This window comes from Melanaphis sacchari, unplaced genomic scaffold (genome assembly GCF_002803265.2).
Source record: "Melanaphis sacchari strain LSU unplaced genomic scaffold, SCAv2.0 Contig23_pilon_pilon, whole genome shotgun sequence".
Classification (NCBI taxonomy): domain Eukaryota; kingdom Metazoa; phylum Arthropoda; class Insecta; order Hemiptera; family Aphididae; genus Melanaphis; species Melanaphis sacchari.
Genome location: NW_020271114.1, coordinates 4715271 through 4734087, shown reverse-complemented (window position 1 = coordinate 4734087; position 18817 = coordinate 4715271). Strand labels below are relative to the sequence as shown.

The window sequence follows — 18817 nt, the reverse complement described above, 5'->3', positions numbered from 1 at the left end:
GCACTAATATTGTTAGTTGTTGCATTATTAGAAAATTATATATAAAAACGGTTTAACACAGAAAAACCGAGAACTAAGGTTTCAGTTATTATAGATTATAGATAAGATTGTAGAAACCAAATTTTCACCACAAATAAGTGTAATAGATATTTGATTGTGCAAAATCGTTTTTATTTTATAGTACTATCGATATTGAGAAAATAATTACGGTATTTATAGCAGTTCTGCTTTTTTATGGTAAATATATTTTGATTTTCAGGATTTAAATCGGAGTGGTTCATGCTCGGGCAATTCAGTTAAATTATTACTACCTAAGTATTAATCAATAATTTAGATCTTCCTTTTAAATTAAATTTTTTTTAAAGTTCTGAAGGAAGTCAGATAATAAAGAAATACGGTGTGAATTGCGAATATATTTTAATTTTAAAATAACTCCACTCAAGGATTACATACACGTTATAATGTATTAACCCGATTAATTTATATCAGATCTTGTTTCATTAATTCGTTGGTCGTTGGATACTAAATTATATTTGTGAAATTAATTTTTATTTATGACAACTACTGTATATAATAATATGTTATATGTACACATGCTGAATTTGATTCGGTAGCTATAGTTTCTTAGACACCTGATCCGGATACTGATACGCACATACAACAAATATATATTATTTTTATTTGCATATAAGAATTATTACACATCATCGGGCGGTCAAGGGGCAATTGATGTTGAATCATAAAATGTTGAAATCTAATTTAAAAATCTTATGTAGAAAGTGGTGCAGCACACGACTGCAATAAAATACCTAGGTATAATATATTATATTAGACAAGTTTTTTTTTATATTTTTATGATTATCTATATTTAAACACTCAGTTTGTCTCCGGATCTGATATTATCAAAAATATAAATGTTAAATAAAGCAAAATTTCTTTTTAGATAACATAAACATTCGCTTGTATAGTTAATATTGATTGAACAAGTATTGTCAAAAAATTTTTTTTAAATCTAGAAAGTATGTTTTTAACCTACATAATTTAGAATATTACGCCAGTCACTTTTATTGAAATTGTTTTTCCTATTTTATAAAATAAGTATCTGACATTGCAGATATAGAACCTATCCATGTAATTTATGTTATGTTATTTTTATTCCAAATAGATCAACTAACCAATGAGCATAAAATTATATTTTTACTTAAATGTTTAGCAAAAAAAAAAAATTATTTTTTCAAATTTGAAATGAGTTGGTGTATTTTTTTACGCCTATATCGTGATGAACATAATGATTGTGTATGCACCATTTTAGAATATTAATTAAATACTTGAATTTCACCTCTAAATATATAATGTTGATCAATTCAACTTGACTTGAATATTAATTTTCATTTACGTATTCTTTAATATAATATGTCACTTAATTTTATAAAGGAGTAATTATTTATTTTCAATATAAAAATAACAGTAAGTTACGTAGAAGTGTGTATCAAACATAGCATATTTATGATATTATACATATAATATTTTTCAAATAAAATTTGGCTGTATTTTATAAATTATTACCTTATAAAACCTAACCTTATTCATTACATTATTATTATTATATTTCAATAAAATACGAACTTTTCTTCCTTACAAATATAATTGTATGTGTTTTATTTTTACAAAAATTAATTAATTTTTTTTTTTTTTTATTTAAAGCTATCAATATAAAATTATTACAGCTTGACAATTACAAATAAGAATACGTTAATACGTTACGGTACAGGATAACGAAAAATTAAGAAAAATTAATTAATAATTAGATTTAATTTTATGGCTATAGAGATTGCTTTTATATTTTTACCCTGTATTGGAATGAATAAAAATACAAATTCATGGTCATCAACCCATAGAAGAAGAATTCAAGCTATCAGTAATTGGATACGTGTTGAAACCTTATCTATGTTATAATATTAGCATCCGAAAATATCGATTGCTGAATAGATTGATGTATACGTGAGATCATATATGCGAGATATATTATTAGTCGTCTTAGTTATTAGAACTTGAGGACAATCTTACAATAATTAATAGTACATTTTTTTTTTCATACAAAATAATTTTTGGTATAGTCTAAATATTAGTGAGGTACTTGATAGTACCATAGTTTTAAATGTTATAAAAAATATTTATAATATAAAAGAGTATTAGGGAATGTATGTATTGACGGCATCTTCATATTGAGTCAATTACCACAGAGTTTGTGAGTCAATTCTTTTGTAGTTATTTGATAGATAGTATTAGTTTATAAAATTGATCTGAATGCACTTAATTTGTAACATAATAGTTTCTAAGTTTTTGTGAAATATATTAAAGTAGGTACAGTTTACCTAATGTTTATGTTTGGTAGAAGTTAGATATTAATTTATATTTAGAGATAACTATATTTTACCCATATAATTTAAGTTAATTATATACAATTATAATTACGAATTATCAACTTTGAATTTTAATAAATATAAAGATTATAAAAAAGACTGAAGTTGATAAATTCTCTTTATGATTAAAAATATAGTTTAGTATCATAAAATACATGTTTTTAAATATTTTATAGTTTAATATACATATTAAAATATTTAAAGAGTGTATATCTCATGAATTCTAATATAATTTATGAATTGCAGTCTTGATACAATTCTTATAAACATTAATCATCGGATATGTATTATTGTGGTTTTTACCTAACCCTAATTACCCTACGTTCCCGAAGGAGTTGCCTAGTTTATGTATTATATATAGAGTATAGAATATAGAATACCTATTTATATCACGTATGTACCTATTCAAATAGATATTATTAATGTTTCAGGTATTAGTTTTTTTTTTTTTTTTAAGTGCTGTTTTGATGAGTCGTTGAGTGCACGAGTCTTCTATTGTGGTTCATGATTTTATGCTCCGATCACATTATAATCGACAGTAGTAATGATTATTATTTGTAGAACTCGTTCTGAGCTTGGTTTTTGATCAAAAATGGCATGTTATACCCGTTATAGATAATGCCGGACTTATTTGTGTGAATTAGTGTCAATTTTCCCATTACATGTATAGAGTCTAAACAATATTATCAACTGATTAAAATTTATTTTATGAAAAAGTATGTATTAACATGATGAAAGCGTGTTGACTAAATAGTAGTATATATAAGGCTCTATGAAATAAGAATATTATGCATAAAATAACTTCAACAAAATTAGGTAGTATGGATTTGGATCACGTATACTTACGTTATATTTTATTGAATTCAAGAAAATTATTTTGGCATTTAACATCATGTGAAATAATTTATTATAATTATTTTTTTTCTGCTGAGAGAATATTTAAATATTGATAAGTATTGAAATTATTATTATTTTTTTTTAACTGTTTTAAAAATTATAATTATTTTATTTGCAACACTTGCCGAATCTTTAAACAATTGTTTTTTAGCATTTTCTGTAAACTACGTACCTAGCTAATTTAGTTTCAAAGTATGCGTCATTTTCATAGACATGATATACATATATATAATTTGTGTAGGTATATGAATATAATATAAAGATAATTGTTTTATTATATATATAGTACTTTTCTTAACAAATAGTTTTAAAATAATTAACATTATTTTTACATTATAACTTTGTAGTATCGTTATAAACTTATAAAATGATATAGATTAGAATGTAGGTACGTATGATTTCGTGCGCAGTGTTTGAAACCGAGTTTATCTTTCACATTTGTACATCATCTAAATAATTTTTCTATATATTTATTGCAACATGAAATTAAAAAAAAAAAAGAATTCTTGTGATCTTTATGCTACACATCATGACATTTCCTGTAACTTGTTCAACAGTTTACATTAGTATATAAAATATTAAACAAATATAATGTTTCATATTGAAAACCCATCTATTCAATGGGTCATATAACAAAATTTCCTAAAATGAAAACGTGGTATCTAGTACCTACAGTCTAGAATTTAAAAGGTCATTAACACATTTTAAAAATAGAGTATTTTTGAAATAATATTTCACCCTTTTTGTAAAATTGTTACTTTATACGGAATTTAATATATATTATAGTTAGAGTATGTTAAAACTTAAAATGTAGCAACTTCTTGGTTATATAATATTTTAATTAAAATTATAATATGTTATTATTTTGAAAATATTCTCCTTTTCTAATTTTTTTTATACAGACAACTATTTTTTATGTGTACGTATTTTGCTTAATATTATATAGGTAAGTAGGTACTTATTAATTTTATATAATATTAATAACATATTAACCAAAAATCCTTCCTTATTTTTTAGGACATTTTTATTTTATAGTCACATTATGAAGTATAAATTACAGAAAAAGAGGGTTATTAATATTTTACTATTGTATATGTATATTGATATATTTATTTGTATATCCTTGAAGTAGGTTTTCCACCTGATGTCTTATATGCTTCTTCAATCTAGTCAGCATTTTTATAACTCGAAAATTTTGCGGGCATTGCTATTTTTATTTTCTATTTATATCAGTTTAGCGTTAATAAAGTTACTGTTTTAAGGCAAACATGGGAACAACTCTATATTATACAATACTAGTATCTCTCACGTATTTTAAACTTCCTATATTCCTGGTATTCTAATAGTGTTATAGCGTTGTAATAGGATATTATATATCTAGTTTTTATAAAAATAATGCACTTATATTACTATCTCTGAATAATCAAGAAAAAAAATGTCGTTTATTGTTAAAAAAAAAAAAGTGTCAACGAATATCTGATCGCGTTTACCGATTAAGAAAATTTCGTTTGAAAAATACATATTTATGTATATTATATACTATGAATATAACATGTTTTCCGTAGAATTATTTAAGCTCGCATAGTAATTTTATGTGATGGTATATTGTTATCATCCCACGACTTGTACGTGTCATCATTACGCACATTTTACATGGACTATGTGTTATTTTAAACGACTAAACGTGTAGTCAGAGTTTTACGCATAAATCACATAGTTACAGGCCACGGTGACTGTTTTCGGACACTACTTAATGAGGTATTAAACAGTCGGTAACGTTGGTGGTAAAGTCAGTGTTGAAGAGAAGCGCAAATATAACAAATTAGAAAATAATTGATCTTCTCTAATGATATTGTCATTGGACTGAGGCCTATACACGATATTATTTAACATTTTTTACAACAATTTTCTTATAAATGTGTATACTAACGCTGTACAAACGAGTATAAAAGATTTTTTCTCATATTATCGTTATCTGTATTCAATTGAAAATATTTTGAACCGTCAGTTTTGGAAAGATAAATTGATGCACATGATAATCAAAGTATTACCTACAATTGTTAACAAATAATATTAAATGCATTTTTATTTTAACGTACCCCTCTACTAATGTTAATTTTATTAAAATGCTTAGTATTTATTTAATCACGTTTTAGTTAATATATAATGAATATAATTATGTAAGTTAAATAAATAAAATAAAATATTAATTAAAATTTTAACCAAAGACATTTATAAACAGTTAAAAATATTAATTTTTGTATTAATAGTTGATTATTACTCTCTGCAAAAAGTTAGGCTAGCAAGTTAAAAAAATATCCTCTCCAGTATACCATTATAAAGAGTGTATTTGTACATTTCGATTCTATGTATTATCTATTTTAGATTATGTATGAATAAATCATTAGAATTAATATTAAATAATTTATGCAATATTTTAAACAACTATTATTTCATTTTACTATATACAGTAGTATATTACTACTAACAATACTATAAATCAATTATAAAAATATCATTAAAAATAAATATAGATTCTCCTCATAATAGTTTTTCATATACAATGATTTATTATAGAATTTGAAATTTAAGCGTCCATTACACTGACTTACTCAATGACCAAAAATTCATAGACGTCTTTTATTCAGTAGACTTCTTTGATTTTTTTCCATTATAGTAGGTATGTATAGTATATTTTATTCGTATAGTACTTAAATATTTTAATTACTTTATGATCTTAAAATGTTTATAAACTAACATGTAAATTGTATATATCTTACTTATTCTTATAATATTTCAAATATTTTATAAATGCTCGTGTTGTGTTAATTGTTTTCAATTTATTTCTTATTATATCTTAATGTCAATACATTTCGTTATTTTTTATGAAACTTCTTTACGAATAAACGTTAAAATATTTATTAATTGCTTTTATTAAAGTAAAAAATAATATTAAATTTAGAACAAATGGTTAAAAACAAATTTTATTGATATAAATAACATATTATTAATATTGTTAACAAAATATATGTTGTAAATAAACTATGTAGTAAAATAATTATGTACTATTTACTTAATAATAATATACAATGTAATTTCTATTATCACTTATAACTTGATATAAATAAACTATATTGTTTTGAAAAGTCGTAAAATAAAAAAAAAAATAAAACTTTTAATCTCGTAAGAATGGATTGAAATTAACTTACGACAATAATTAATGTTGTTGATATATTTTTCTTTAACTGTAGATTAGTCGTTTTTAAGTATAAAATATAAATATTATAATATTCAGGTATTATTTTGAAACTGCAGTAGATGAAATTTATAAATTTGCGTATTAATTTGCTTTATTGTTATAGATATTGAATCAACCTATAATCAAACTTAAAGTTAAGAATATAATTTGTGTTTGTATGTTAAAATCCTTACAATATTATATCATTTTTAAATTAACTTATTTTGTTAATTTAGTCAACAATTTGAAAGAAGAGCACACTAGCAATTAAGATGAAATTCTTTACAGGCTTAAATTTATAAAATTGCAAAATATTATAATTCAAAAATTCCAAAATCTCGGTTTTAAATTTAATTATCATAAAATAGCCAACAGACAATTTCATTACATATAATACTCCGACAACTGTTTATAAATAAAATAAATGATGTGTACATTTATCCGAGTGCCTATCTATGTACTATATCATGTATTGGATAAACTGTGTAGAGGGCGGCCGGATGTTAAAGTGTATGCGCCACAGTTAGGATTCACCTTGATGTACACATTCAACACGCACACGTGCGTGCGTGCGTGCGTGAAAACCGAACGAAAACCATTCGTGCGTACTATATATGAAATATTTTTAAAAAAACAGCTTCCTGCCGTTATTTTCATCTTGACACAGTTTCGATATGACCGCGACTTTTGTAGGCGATGCATCACCGCCAAACACAGCAGGGTTTTTTTTATTAAAAACACAAAAAACTTACCATAAAATTCGCGTGTGTTGTGTTTGTGTTAATCAGAAATTATTAACAAGTGCAAGACAACTTAGCTCGCTCGTTTTCGCGCGAAAATCAATCAGAGCGCAGAAACGACGGTACCGGAACATCACAATTTTATTTTATGCACAGCGGAAGTCTATTATTTCCCCGCGGGCCGCGGTACCGTTCGTCTGGCTATATAGGCTGCGGTGACATGGGTCGCGATTTCATCGCTTGCACGAATAAAATACTACCATTGCAGTTAATGTATTATTATTTATACACCTGTATCTGTACAATATAATAATATACCTAACAGTTTTATTGTATAGCTAGGCTATTAAGTATTACCTAAGTCTTGATTATTTTTCTCCTATTTTTTTTTTTTTTTGCTCTATTGGTTGCGTTTTTATTACTTATTGCAAGCTATATATAGATACCTACATGTAGAATATTTACTATTTATATAAGTTATTTTTGATTAATTATGCGCCGTTTTTGTTTTAAAGCGTTCCATTGATATCACACGCGATGATAGGATGATTTGTCGAATACGCTTTTTCAACAAAATATATTTTATACTATAAATCATAATACAATATTATTCGACACGATTTCGTGGTCTTTCGCTATACACGCACTTTTATTATAGGCCAAAACTCTGTGTCCTCCTTTTCACGATATCTGCCTAAACCGCTCATCGTTGTCTGGCAAAAAAAAAACTTGAACACTGTAACTATCTCTCTCTCTCTCTCTCTCTCTCTCTCTCTCTCTTATTTTTCGGTCTTTAGAATTGTTTTATTTTTTTTTTTTACGCATAATAGTTTCCGTTGACTGTCACCTTCCGTTATTAAAGTACTCAAGAAAACGTATTTTATCAATTATATACCCGTATATGCACTCAGATCCTAAAAAACATCATTCAAATTTAGCCATCACTTTACCTGCACCTGGCGCCCTCGTTTTAAGAATTACAACTCGTTCAAATTATTACATTCGAACACATCGAGCGTATAATTTATCATATATATATATAGTCCAAATGCATCGTATCTCAAGCGAATGTACGCGTGTGGCCACCGCCGCGTCATTGTCCCAAAAATAATATAATATGGTAATGTCGTGTCTGACCTTCAAGTCGTATATACTTGTCAATCATCGTGGCGTGTATAGTATTGATTCAATTCTAGTTTTATTTTTGTGTATGTGTACAAGACAAATAAACGAATACGTAATTTTTTTTTGTTGATCACGAATTTGTTGAACGTACCTATATATATATATATATCATCTTTATATAGATTATAGAGTAACTATAATATAATGTATTAATGTATATAAGTACGCATATTCGCGAACTGCATCGTATAATATATATATATATATATATCGCATTGTAATCATGTATAATTTTATTATATGTCAGCCATATAATTCATTAATTAATTTGTTTTTATTAATTATACTACCATTGCGTTTACATATTACGTAGGTCGTTAAAAACCTATGTTATTTCTCAAACGAAATACAAAGTTAATAATGAGTAGAAAGAACTAAGTTTTGTTTTTTATCAAGGGAGTTTAAACCTGTAGGTAGCTCATCCATGAAAACGAAATATGAGAATTGCCTACAAATAATAATTTTTCTTCAAAGAATGTTACGAGTATGATAATTAAATGTTGTTAAATATCGTATTTTCAAAACTTATGTACTATATAGTGACGTAGAGACTCAAAAATTGTTCATTTTAAATTGCACAATGATTTTTCATGGTAAAAGTTACGTTTTTTAGCTGTTCAGTGTTTACTTTATATATATATGTAGGTATTAATGTGAAATGTGGTATTCAAATTATGAGATTGAAGTATTAAATACAAAATGCGCGCTTTTTATTTTTATATAATATAAAATTATACTGAATAATCAAAGTACAACCTAAACTCTACTAGTCAGTTTGTTTTTAATATATATAAAAACGAGTTGAGTATAGAGAATAGTAAGACCAATAACCTATAGGTATATAGGTTAGGTTATTATAACCTAAACTCTAAACATTATATGTTTAAATATAATACATTATACATATAAATATTATTTGTTGATTAAATAGTAAAATAAAATTAAACTGTTTAAAAAAAGTTCGGCTTGCCACTGTCCAAATAATTATTATAGTTGTATCTAACTGTATATTATATTATTCCATAGCGTAAATAACATATCACAAAATACAATTTAAAGATAAACTTCACTGTCATAATTACATAACATATATTATACTTAAAGACAAAAAATATTTTGATTTTGAATAGCGATCTAGTATAATAAATTGCAAACATACTGTATACGCTATACCACTGATAGGCACTGGATTTTATTAGCATGTATAAATATATAATTTTAATTGGGTATTATATTATCTATCGATGGGAAAAGAGAAATTCGTTAATTATTTTTTTATATGTATATAAATATTCTATTGTTGCTTTGTATTTTTTTTTGTGACTTACATATTGTCGCCGTTATGTAGTTGTTTGCAAAGACAAAATGCCAAATAAAAAAAAATTTAATTTATTATTATTGTTTTTTTTTTTTTTACAATCGTATAATGTAATAATATGTAACGTTGCTCGACAAGACCGAATTCTCTACCGTTCACCATCGACGAGTTATGGCTGATTAAACGTTGATTTTTTTTTCTTTATGTCAGAAATCATCTTAAGTCACTGCTTGGCCAACAGCCGATTTATTATGTACTACTATAAAATAGTTGCCAAAAAAAAAAAAAAAACATTGTGGGTGTGGTGTGTCAAACCCATCCGCGTCAAAACCCGGTAGCGAGCATAAGTAACATTTTCCAAATGTCATAGGTACTAACTATATTATGACCAATCGCCACCCTCGATAATTAATTTTACGAAATTATATATTATTGGTTTTTGTATTACTTGGGACAAAAATAAAATAACAATTTAAAAAGTATTATTATATAATTTTTGAGCGCTTTGTAAAATAATTACCATGTAAGAATTCACGAGGTTATTCAATGAAAGTAATTTAAAAATATATATTTATATACATAATATATTCTTTAACTAGGTCACATTTTAAAAGCCCCTTTATTTTATGCGATAAAATCACACACCTCAGGATATTCTGCGTGTAGTTGAATATTATTATTGTGTGTAGCCACGCGTTTATGTATCTATATTGTATATAATAATATTGTGTCTGGGGAACGCGCGTTCAAGTCACCATACCACACAGCACCGTCCGCAATCGTGCAAATCGTGTTCATTATAATATAATAATAATATTATTATTATTATATAGGTAATTGTTGCTTTGTATGTTATGATGATGTGTGCCAGCTCATTTGTGGTGTTATATTTTTTACTTACAACTGCAGAGTATTCAAGTTAGTTCGGTGTCACTTACAATACTCGTAGGTACTATTACAGATAGAATACAATATATCATGTTTAATTAGTGATCCCTATCTTATGTTTTATGCTAATATTTTTATTTTTTTAAATAAAGGAATATATTGATACGAATTTGACCATAGTAAAATATGCATGTTGTACATTATTATTTAAAATTTAGCAAACATTGTAGATATATAAATATATTTTTTAATTTATTCATTAATAATAGAACGTACAATTATTTCTATAATATTTATAAAGTCATAAACTTGTATTGATCGTAAACGTGTTTATTAATGTACATTTAATATTATGTACCTTTAATGAACCATTAAATTATCAAAAAAGTCGTTGTTATAGTATATAGATATAAATACTATTAATAAAATATTTATTCTTTAGTGATTTATGTGTACATGGTGTATAGTAGTCAGTAACCCAGTTTTACTTCTTTGTATCATTTCATTTAATTTGTAAAATATTAGTTGAATAAATATCTAATCAGATAAAAAAAAATATTGATAGATAATATTTCTTTAAGCCTTATATAAATTATTTTCACGATTAAATTTTACAAGCCAAAACTGAAGAATGTAACAGACTAAAACCCGTATACTTTTTCTTTTTCATTAATGAATTAAATTTTTGTTTTAATTTATTCACAGTAGACTACTGCAGTATACTAAAATATATAGATGTCTATAGATTACTCTGTCTATAAACTTAATATATTATATTATTATATTTTTCATTCAGTTGCTGTTTTAGGCCTGGGTGTGTAACCATGACTTAAAATACATCATATGTGTTCACTTTCATTTGACTCATTCGTCTTCCGTCGTGACACTCCTATAGGATCTGTCTCGATTTATATACTGCGTATACATTTTATACACGTGTTATTAAGTACCATGTCCTATTAATTAATCTAATTGCATCGACGTCAACTATTTTTCTTCCTTATTTTTTGGATAGTTACAATATCATATTACACTCCCCGGTTATACGTGACGTCAAAACCAAAATACGTTCCAAACAGTTTAGTCCCTAAAAGGACAATATTCATATATAGTTAACAATTCGGAGTAATTTTTCACCTTCCATTATGTTATACAGTTGTTTTTTTTTTTTTTTTTTGTTATCCCTTACCAAATGTTCTTATTATTTTGGATTGTTTATATTATTATAAATGTCCATGTTTATTTATTTATTTGTTTTTATCAACAATTTGATAAAAATACCGTCACGTTTATTATTGTTGTTTTTCGGTGAAGTGTAATATCATAAGATGTTTTTGCTTTTAACCTATCTCATCATACTATCACCATTATCACACTATGTATTACGTAATACGTATAATGTATTTTAATAGTTTGACTCGACTTTTATGTTGTTTGGTGTTTCGGTTATTATTGGTGGTATTTTATTATTATTGCCTATCGTGTTGCTATTTTTTCTTATATACCTACGGATACAACAAAACGTATTAAAATCGTGTGGTAAACAATTTAATAAGTATATTATTTTTTATAGGCTGTAATTTTATGTTTTGAGTAAAATATCCTAGCAAATATTATTATATCGTATTGTACGCTATAAATATATTTTGCTACAACCAAACATAATGATAACGTGTACCTGTCGGCCGTTGTGGTCGCGGTTTCGTACACCATAATTATATTATTATTATGAATTATAATATGTAATATATATATAATATACATGTATACCATATTACCATTATGTTATTATCACTGTGTAGCATATTATTTTGTGCATGCATCTTTCCACTAGGGTAAACGTGATGTAGACTGTCATTTTCGGTACACTGGTAGGGACTGGAGAGAGTGATTTGGCCAAAAATTGACAACGAAGTGCTCAATTTTATATAACAGTGAAAATAATAATGGAAATCCGTGTGATTATTTGGCTAGTCATCAGACAAGGAAGTAACGCGTATCTGGCGCAGTTATGTCGGTCGGCATTAAGCTGCATATAATATAATATTATTATACACGCATACGTTTGAGTGCATAAAATACGTGTGCAAATCAAGTATCCTTCACCGTGATAATAATAAAATTGTGAAAACAACTGCGTGACAAAATAATATTATATACTTTCAACATATGCATGCTCTAGTATAACAATATTAATACAAATGTATAAGATGATTATTACTAGGCCTAATTACCCCCATTTTCCCTAAATGATTCAAACTCTAATTTTTGTTATTTTTGAGTATATATTTGACTTATATTTGAAAATATTTCGATTTTCGATAAAATTTAATGAATGTCCCTAGGTGTTACAAACATTTTTTCAAGTGAGAACCTATCATTTTACTGTAAATTGTCAAGAAGATTGTTTTTTTTTGAAAATATTGATATATTTTGTAGGTATGAAAAAAAAGTGATTCTTTTAAAAAAAAAAATTGGTATAACCTCCTTAAATAATATAAAATCAAAGGATCAGGAAATATGATCTAAAAAATGTTAAAAATCAGAATTTAAATAATTCGTTATTAAAAGAAGTATGAAGACGAGCATTCTGGTTAATCACTCTGTATATATATATATATATATTATATTATATACTGAACGGTACGCTGTCGGCTGAATACGAGGACACGCGAGTTGCTTTAGCTTGATTGCCAGAGTTATATTTATGACAACTACTACAATATACGTATATCAGACGTCAGTGTGTGCGTTTGTGCGCACGCGCTCATAATTCATACTAATTTTTATAATAATCGTCATCAAATCCCTTCATTTTATTATTGTTACTGAGGTAAGATACGAATAGTGTAGGAAGAGGCCATTACAATAATTGTAATAGTATTCTATATTTTATAATCTAATTATGAATATTCTTGGGTCTTTGTCTCGGCGGCTATACATGTATATACTATTATATAGATCTTCCAATGAATAAAATATTCTGGTGAAGTAGAAGAAATGAACAATCATCATGTGCTAATATTATTGCAATAAGAAACGATAAAAAAAGAATTTACAGCGATAAATTAAACAAAGATAGAGATGGATGGAAAAAAGGAATGTAAATCTATATTCCTACACAAGACAGTCGGTAAAAATCATCCGTGTAGTGAATACATGTGTATGCATAAACCTAAGTTCTTACGTAAATAAAAATTATAACTTCTTTATTCAGACTTGAGACTAATAGTTTAATTAGTTTATGTGGTGAAGTTAGTTTGTTTTTTTGTTACATCATAGAGTCATCCAATTTGTAATTTAATTCATCCTATTATTTATCGAAAAAAGGTACATTGTTAGTATATTTGTATAAAATAATAAAATAAGTATACTTAGTTAAGATTATGTTATTGTATTATAGATATGCAACTATATAGTTTTATATATTTATATGTTATACACTTGTACAGTTTAGAGAGTAATGCAATGTCGTGTGTAACTTACTAAACCCTGAAAAAATGTTTATTATTGTGTGAACGATACAATTAAAAATCACGTACACGGGTGTTTGGTAAGTTTATTGTTTGCAGACCTATTGACTACAATGTGATGAAAGAGAAAGACAGAAATTGTTAATTGATGTAATGTTGCTGTGTTATTCTTATGGAAATGAATTTATTCCTAAAGGCATTGAGAAGGTTGAACTCAATTAGAAGTCATACATTTTTTACAACAAATTATTGATAATACCCGTATTTATACATACGAGTATCAGGAATTGTTTGAATGTTTTGTGTTTAAAAATCTACAACAATTCTGTACGTCTTATAAAATCTGATAAAAATATATATTTTTATAATTAAACTATTATTCATTTTTAATTTTTAAGTATTTTACCTGGATTAAATTACCATATTATAAATTTAAAATCTTATATGTAGACTGGAATAATATAATTTTCTTTTGAGAAATTAACCGATGCGATAACGACATAAGCAAGTGGTTTTCAGTATGAGCGCGGCAACATAAAAATCCGCTTATTAATATTTGTTTATCGGTGTTTTTCCTATTCTCAGTTAGACACGTATTAAATATTTAATGTCACGTATTGATATTTTATTAATTTAATTTTCTTTTAAAAATGTAAAATACGAAAAATCTTCTGTTTTTATTGTCTTCAACGTTCACTTCGCATTGGTGTATTTAAAAAAACAAATGTTGTTCGCCGCTGAGACATGGTACCTTACATGGCGAATAATAAGATTTATAGTGGTTTCACTGTTTTAGTATCATTCGATTGGGTAGGTATTATATTTTGTACGAGAATCTATAGTCTCGACTCATATTCATATTCGTCCATAAAAGGATAGGATTCCATCACACACCTTCGCTGTAATAAAATATATGTTGTATTTGTTATACATCGATCACTATCGATCGCAGTAAAATGCGAGTAAATGACATATTAAAAACGTAAAAGAATTTGTAATTACATTAAATATTCGGTTAGAACGCGTGTGCAAGAACAAAATCTTATTGACTTAATTTTGTCAATAAGTTATTATGTATAACCATGTTCGGCGATAAAATTTATCAAATTTAGTTTTAAAATATATTAACTATACGTACAGTAAGTATATTATTGTATCTGTTGTACATAATTGCATGTACAACATACAATTTCATTAAAACCTAATCTAACTGCAATGTATAATCTTTAGAGTTTTGGAGAAACCATCACTATAATATTATAATATATTACTATATACATAAATAAATTTTTCCTTACAGTTTTAAAGACAGTGAGAATCTCTATTTAGTATTTTTTAATTCAGCTTGAATTAATATTATTTATTTATTAAACGATCACGAATGACCCCGTTCATATATACATCTCGCAGACACCAAGATAAAATAACTACGACTTATTATTGCTAATATTTTATTTCTATATACGTATTATATATTGTACCCGAACACCGTGCTACTATGACATTTCAAGGACTCACGTAAAATATTGAATAGTAGCTATATAGTCTTGTAAAAGAACATTTTTAATTACTATTTAATATTTATTGTTAATACTTAATGTATATAGGTTATGTATTTACCTAATATTTACAAAATATGTTTATTATACGGATTGTATTCTGTACATACCATAAATCGATTAAGATTTTGAATTGTTTTAATTTAAATTTTACAGAGCCAAAACCGTGGAGAACCTAGAGCTGGTGGTCCTAGATCACTGTTTATACGCCGGTCAGAAAATGGATTCGGTTTCACGTTGCGCCACTTCATCGTTTATCCACCCGAATCATATCTGGTAAGCACGTTACATATATTTAACTACAAAATCAGGAAAATATCCAATTAAATTAAATTAGTCCTTTAGGTTTATCATAACGTTTATATTTAAAACGTACCTACTGTGATTAATATAAATCGCATTGGAATTAGTTTTTTAAATATGTTTTCTTTTTATATAAATTGCCTTCATTGGCCTTTTTATAGTATAAGTTCCAAGTAATTACACATTTAACCTTGACCAGATACATCCAGTAGTAACAGACACGATACTTCAATGTACAGTTAAAAAAAATTAGCTATTGATATTTTTACTAACTGTGTGTGTCTATAGAAGAAATAGTATACCTAATTATTTTTCTGCTACAGTATCCTCTAGTTTATGTTGGTTAACATTAAATGTATAAAATATAGCCACGTAACTGTAGTTATATATTATTATGGCATGTAAAAGCTTTGGATCAATCGGATGCGCTAAATTTAGTAATTTTAACTAATTATTAAATTTCAATATTAGATAATTTCGAAAAGTTTTGGTATTATTTACACACGTGTAATATATAAAATTGTTTACTACATAATTAGTAATATTAAAATAATAAAGTCAGTTTTTCTTTGTCACTTAATAAAAAAATTTCATTTAAATTCTAAAAATATAATTTGGTAAAATGTATTCGTGTACAATGAAAGTTAAATTTGAACTATGTATACATAAGAAAGCTTATTAAATACAATAATTCTAGTCGTTTCTATTGATATAGCTGTTTAAAGGCAATATACTACAAGTTATACTTTTAGTATTATAATTAGCATTGAAAAATCAAATTATATACCCGAGTATCTGAGTCAATAAAGATTTGTACTTTTTTAGTAACAACTATTTATAATCTTGATGTCTAATGATATTATAAAAACTGTTTTTCCTTGATACTTTTGTATCAGATTTTTTAAAGTATTTTTATGTTATACAATTTTGTACATTTAAATAAACATCACAATCATTTTTTTATCAAGAAAATTCGGATTGTTCATGTTTTGTGTTAATTTCATTATTATGAAAAAGAAAAATTTGAGTGTAATCCTTTTTTTTTAAAAAAGTTCAATCATTTTTAAATTGTGTATTATAATATACCTAGTACCTACGTATGTATGTATATTAATAAACATTATATATACATACTATAACTTTTGTGCCAAGTTTTTAGATGAAAATTGTGTAGACTATAAAGTTATGAATGTTACAATTTTTTAATAATAATAGAAAAAAAAAACATTGAAATATTCGTTTGTAAAAAAAAAAATCATCGTTTTATTTAAAATTTTAAGCTTTGTCTGTGATAATATTATTTTGTTATAATTAAGCTATTTACTCACGACACACTTAAAATTCACAGTATTACATGTTATAGAAAAGAAAAAATCACAGTTCTTCAAATTGAATACTTGAACATATATATTTTACGCTAAATATTTTAAGTTTCGCTAGGCATCTTTTCTTTTATTATTGACTAATCTATTGTTAACACCGTATTATATATGTTTTTATACATTATATCTCACTGTATATAATTGTACCTATCTGTAATGTCTTTTCGTGAGATACTTCACCTGGTTGCCAATTATTTTTGGTTTCAAAATGTATTTTTGACTTCGTAAGAGTTGCTTATTATTTTCTTTTGTGTGTGTCCTACGGAATGTATGAGCTCTCGCCACCTGTAGCCAAAATAAAATGCAAAAACTAAATACGCCTACTACTTATAGGTAGGTATATAGTATATGCTAATGTTTATTTTTTTTGGAACGCTTCTCTGTTGTTAATGCTGAAAAATTAACACATAGTGCATACGTCCCGGTTAAACTATATAAAAATGAAGAGTACATCTAAATCATTTATAATATGTATATTTTTATTTGGAAATGCATTAAAAAAATTCTAAAAGCTTTTTTTCGTAATAAATCATTAACAGTTCTAAAAGTATAGTTAGTGCTTATATTATTATATTTCAACGCAATCATATTTGTTTAGATTAAATTACTTAGTTCGAGAATTCAGAACCTATGTTGTATAAACTAAATTTCAATAAATAACATAAAAGTTTATAAAAAATATGTAATAGCTAGGTAGTGTTGTAGTGGATTTATTATGTTTTACACGAAGCGTTATACAATTATTATAAAAATAACACCCATACATATTGAATGTTACTAAGTGGCTTATAAATTACTATATGGGATTCATGGATTTGTTAAAATTATTACACTTTGAAGCGTATACACAATATATCGTTGTCACTAAAACCCCTCACAATATTCCATTATTCTATAGTTCGAATGTACTATTTTAGTCAGTTATTTAAATTATTAATGTATTCTTCGTTTATACATAAATATACCCTTTTAGTTTTCATGAATTTTGACTGTTTTATTATATTTCTTTATATAGTAAATAAATTATTTTAAGCTTTTTAGTCTTAACATGTCTAGTTAAGAAGTTGGTATTTAGAAATTATATGTTTTTACTATTATAGTATTATTATAAAAATTAATTTTTCAAAAAAATTTAGGTTAATTTCAACAAACTATTCTATGAACTATAAACACATTGATCCACGCGGTACTTAGTTAGTATTGACTATTAAGTTAATAATAATACTTAACAGTTAAAATAATATAATTTTATTATTATATAATATTGGCAATTTGTTTTTCTCAAAATTAATTCGATCTATGGTATTACTAATAGTAAAATAAATTACTTATAATAATATAAATAAAATGTATGTTAGTAAAAATATAAGTTAACTATAACCCATCTCCGTTGTTATCGTTTTTCATGGTA

At 25.6% G+C, this 18817-nt stretch overlaps 1 protein-coding gene across 15 annotated transcripts in view; it reads left to right on the top strand.

Annotated features, from left to right (window-relative positions):
• The window catches only part of LOC112594789 (rho GTPase-activating protein 21-A), a 61441-nt gene that overhangs the window by 20102 nt on the left and 22522 nt on the right, over positions 1–18817 (top strand). For all 15 annotated transcript variants that reach the window (XM_025339781.1, XM_025339777.1, XM_025339776.1 and 12 more), the window contains one exon: positions 15878–15997. In XM_025339781.1, the coding sequence (XP_025195566.1) occupies positions 15878–15997 (120 nt within the window). The remainder of the gene's footprint in view (positions 1–15877; positions 15998–18817) is intronic.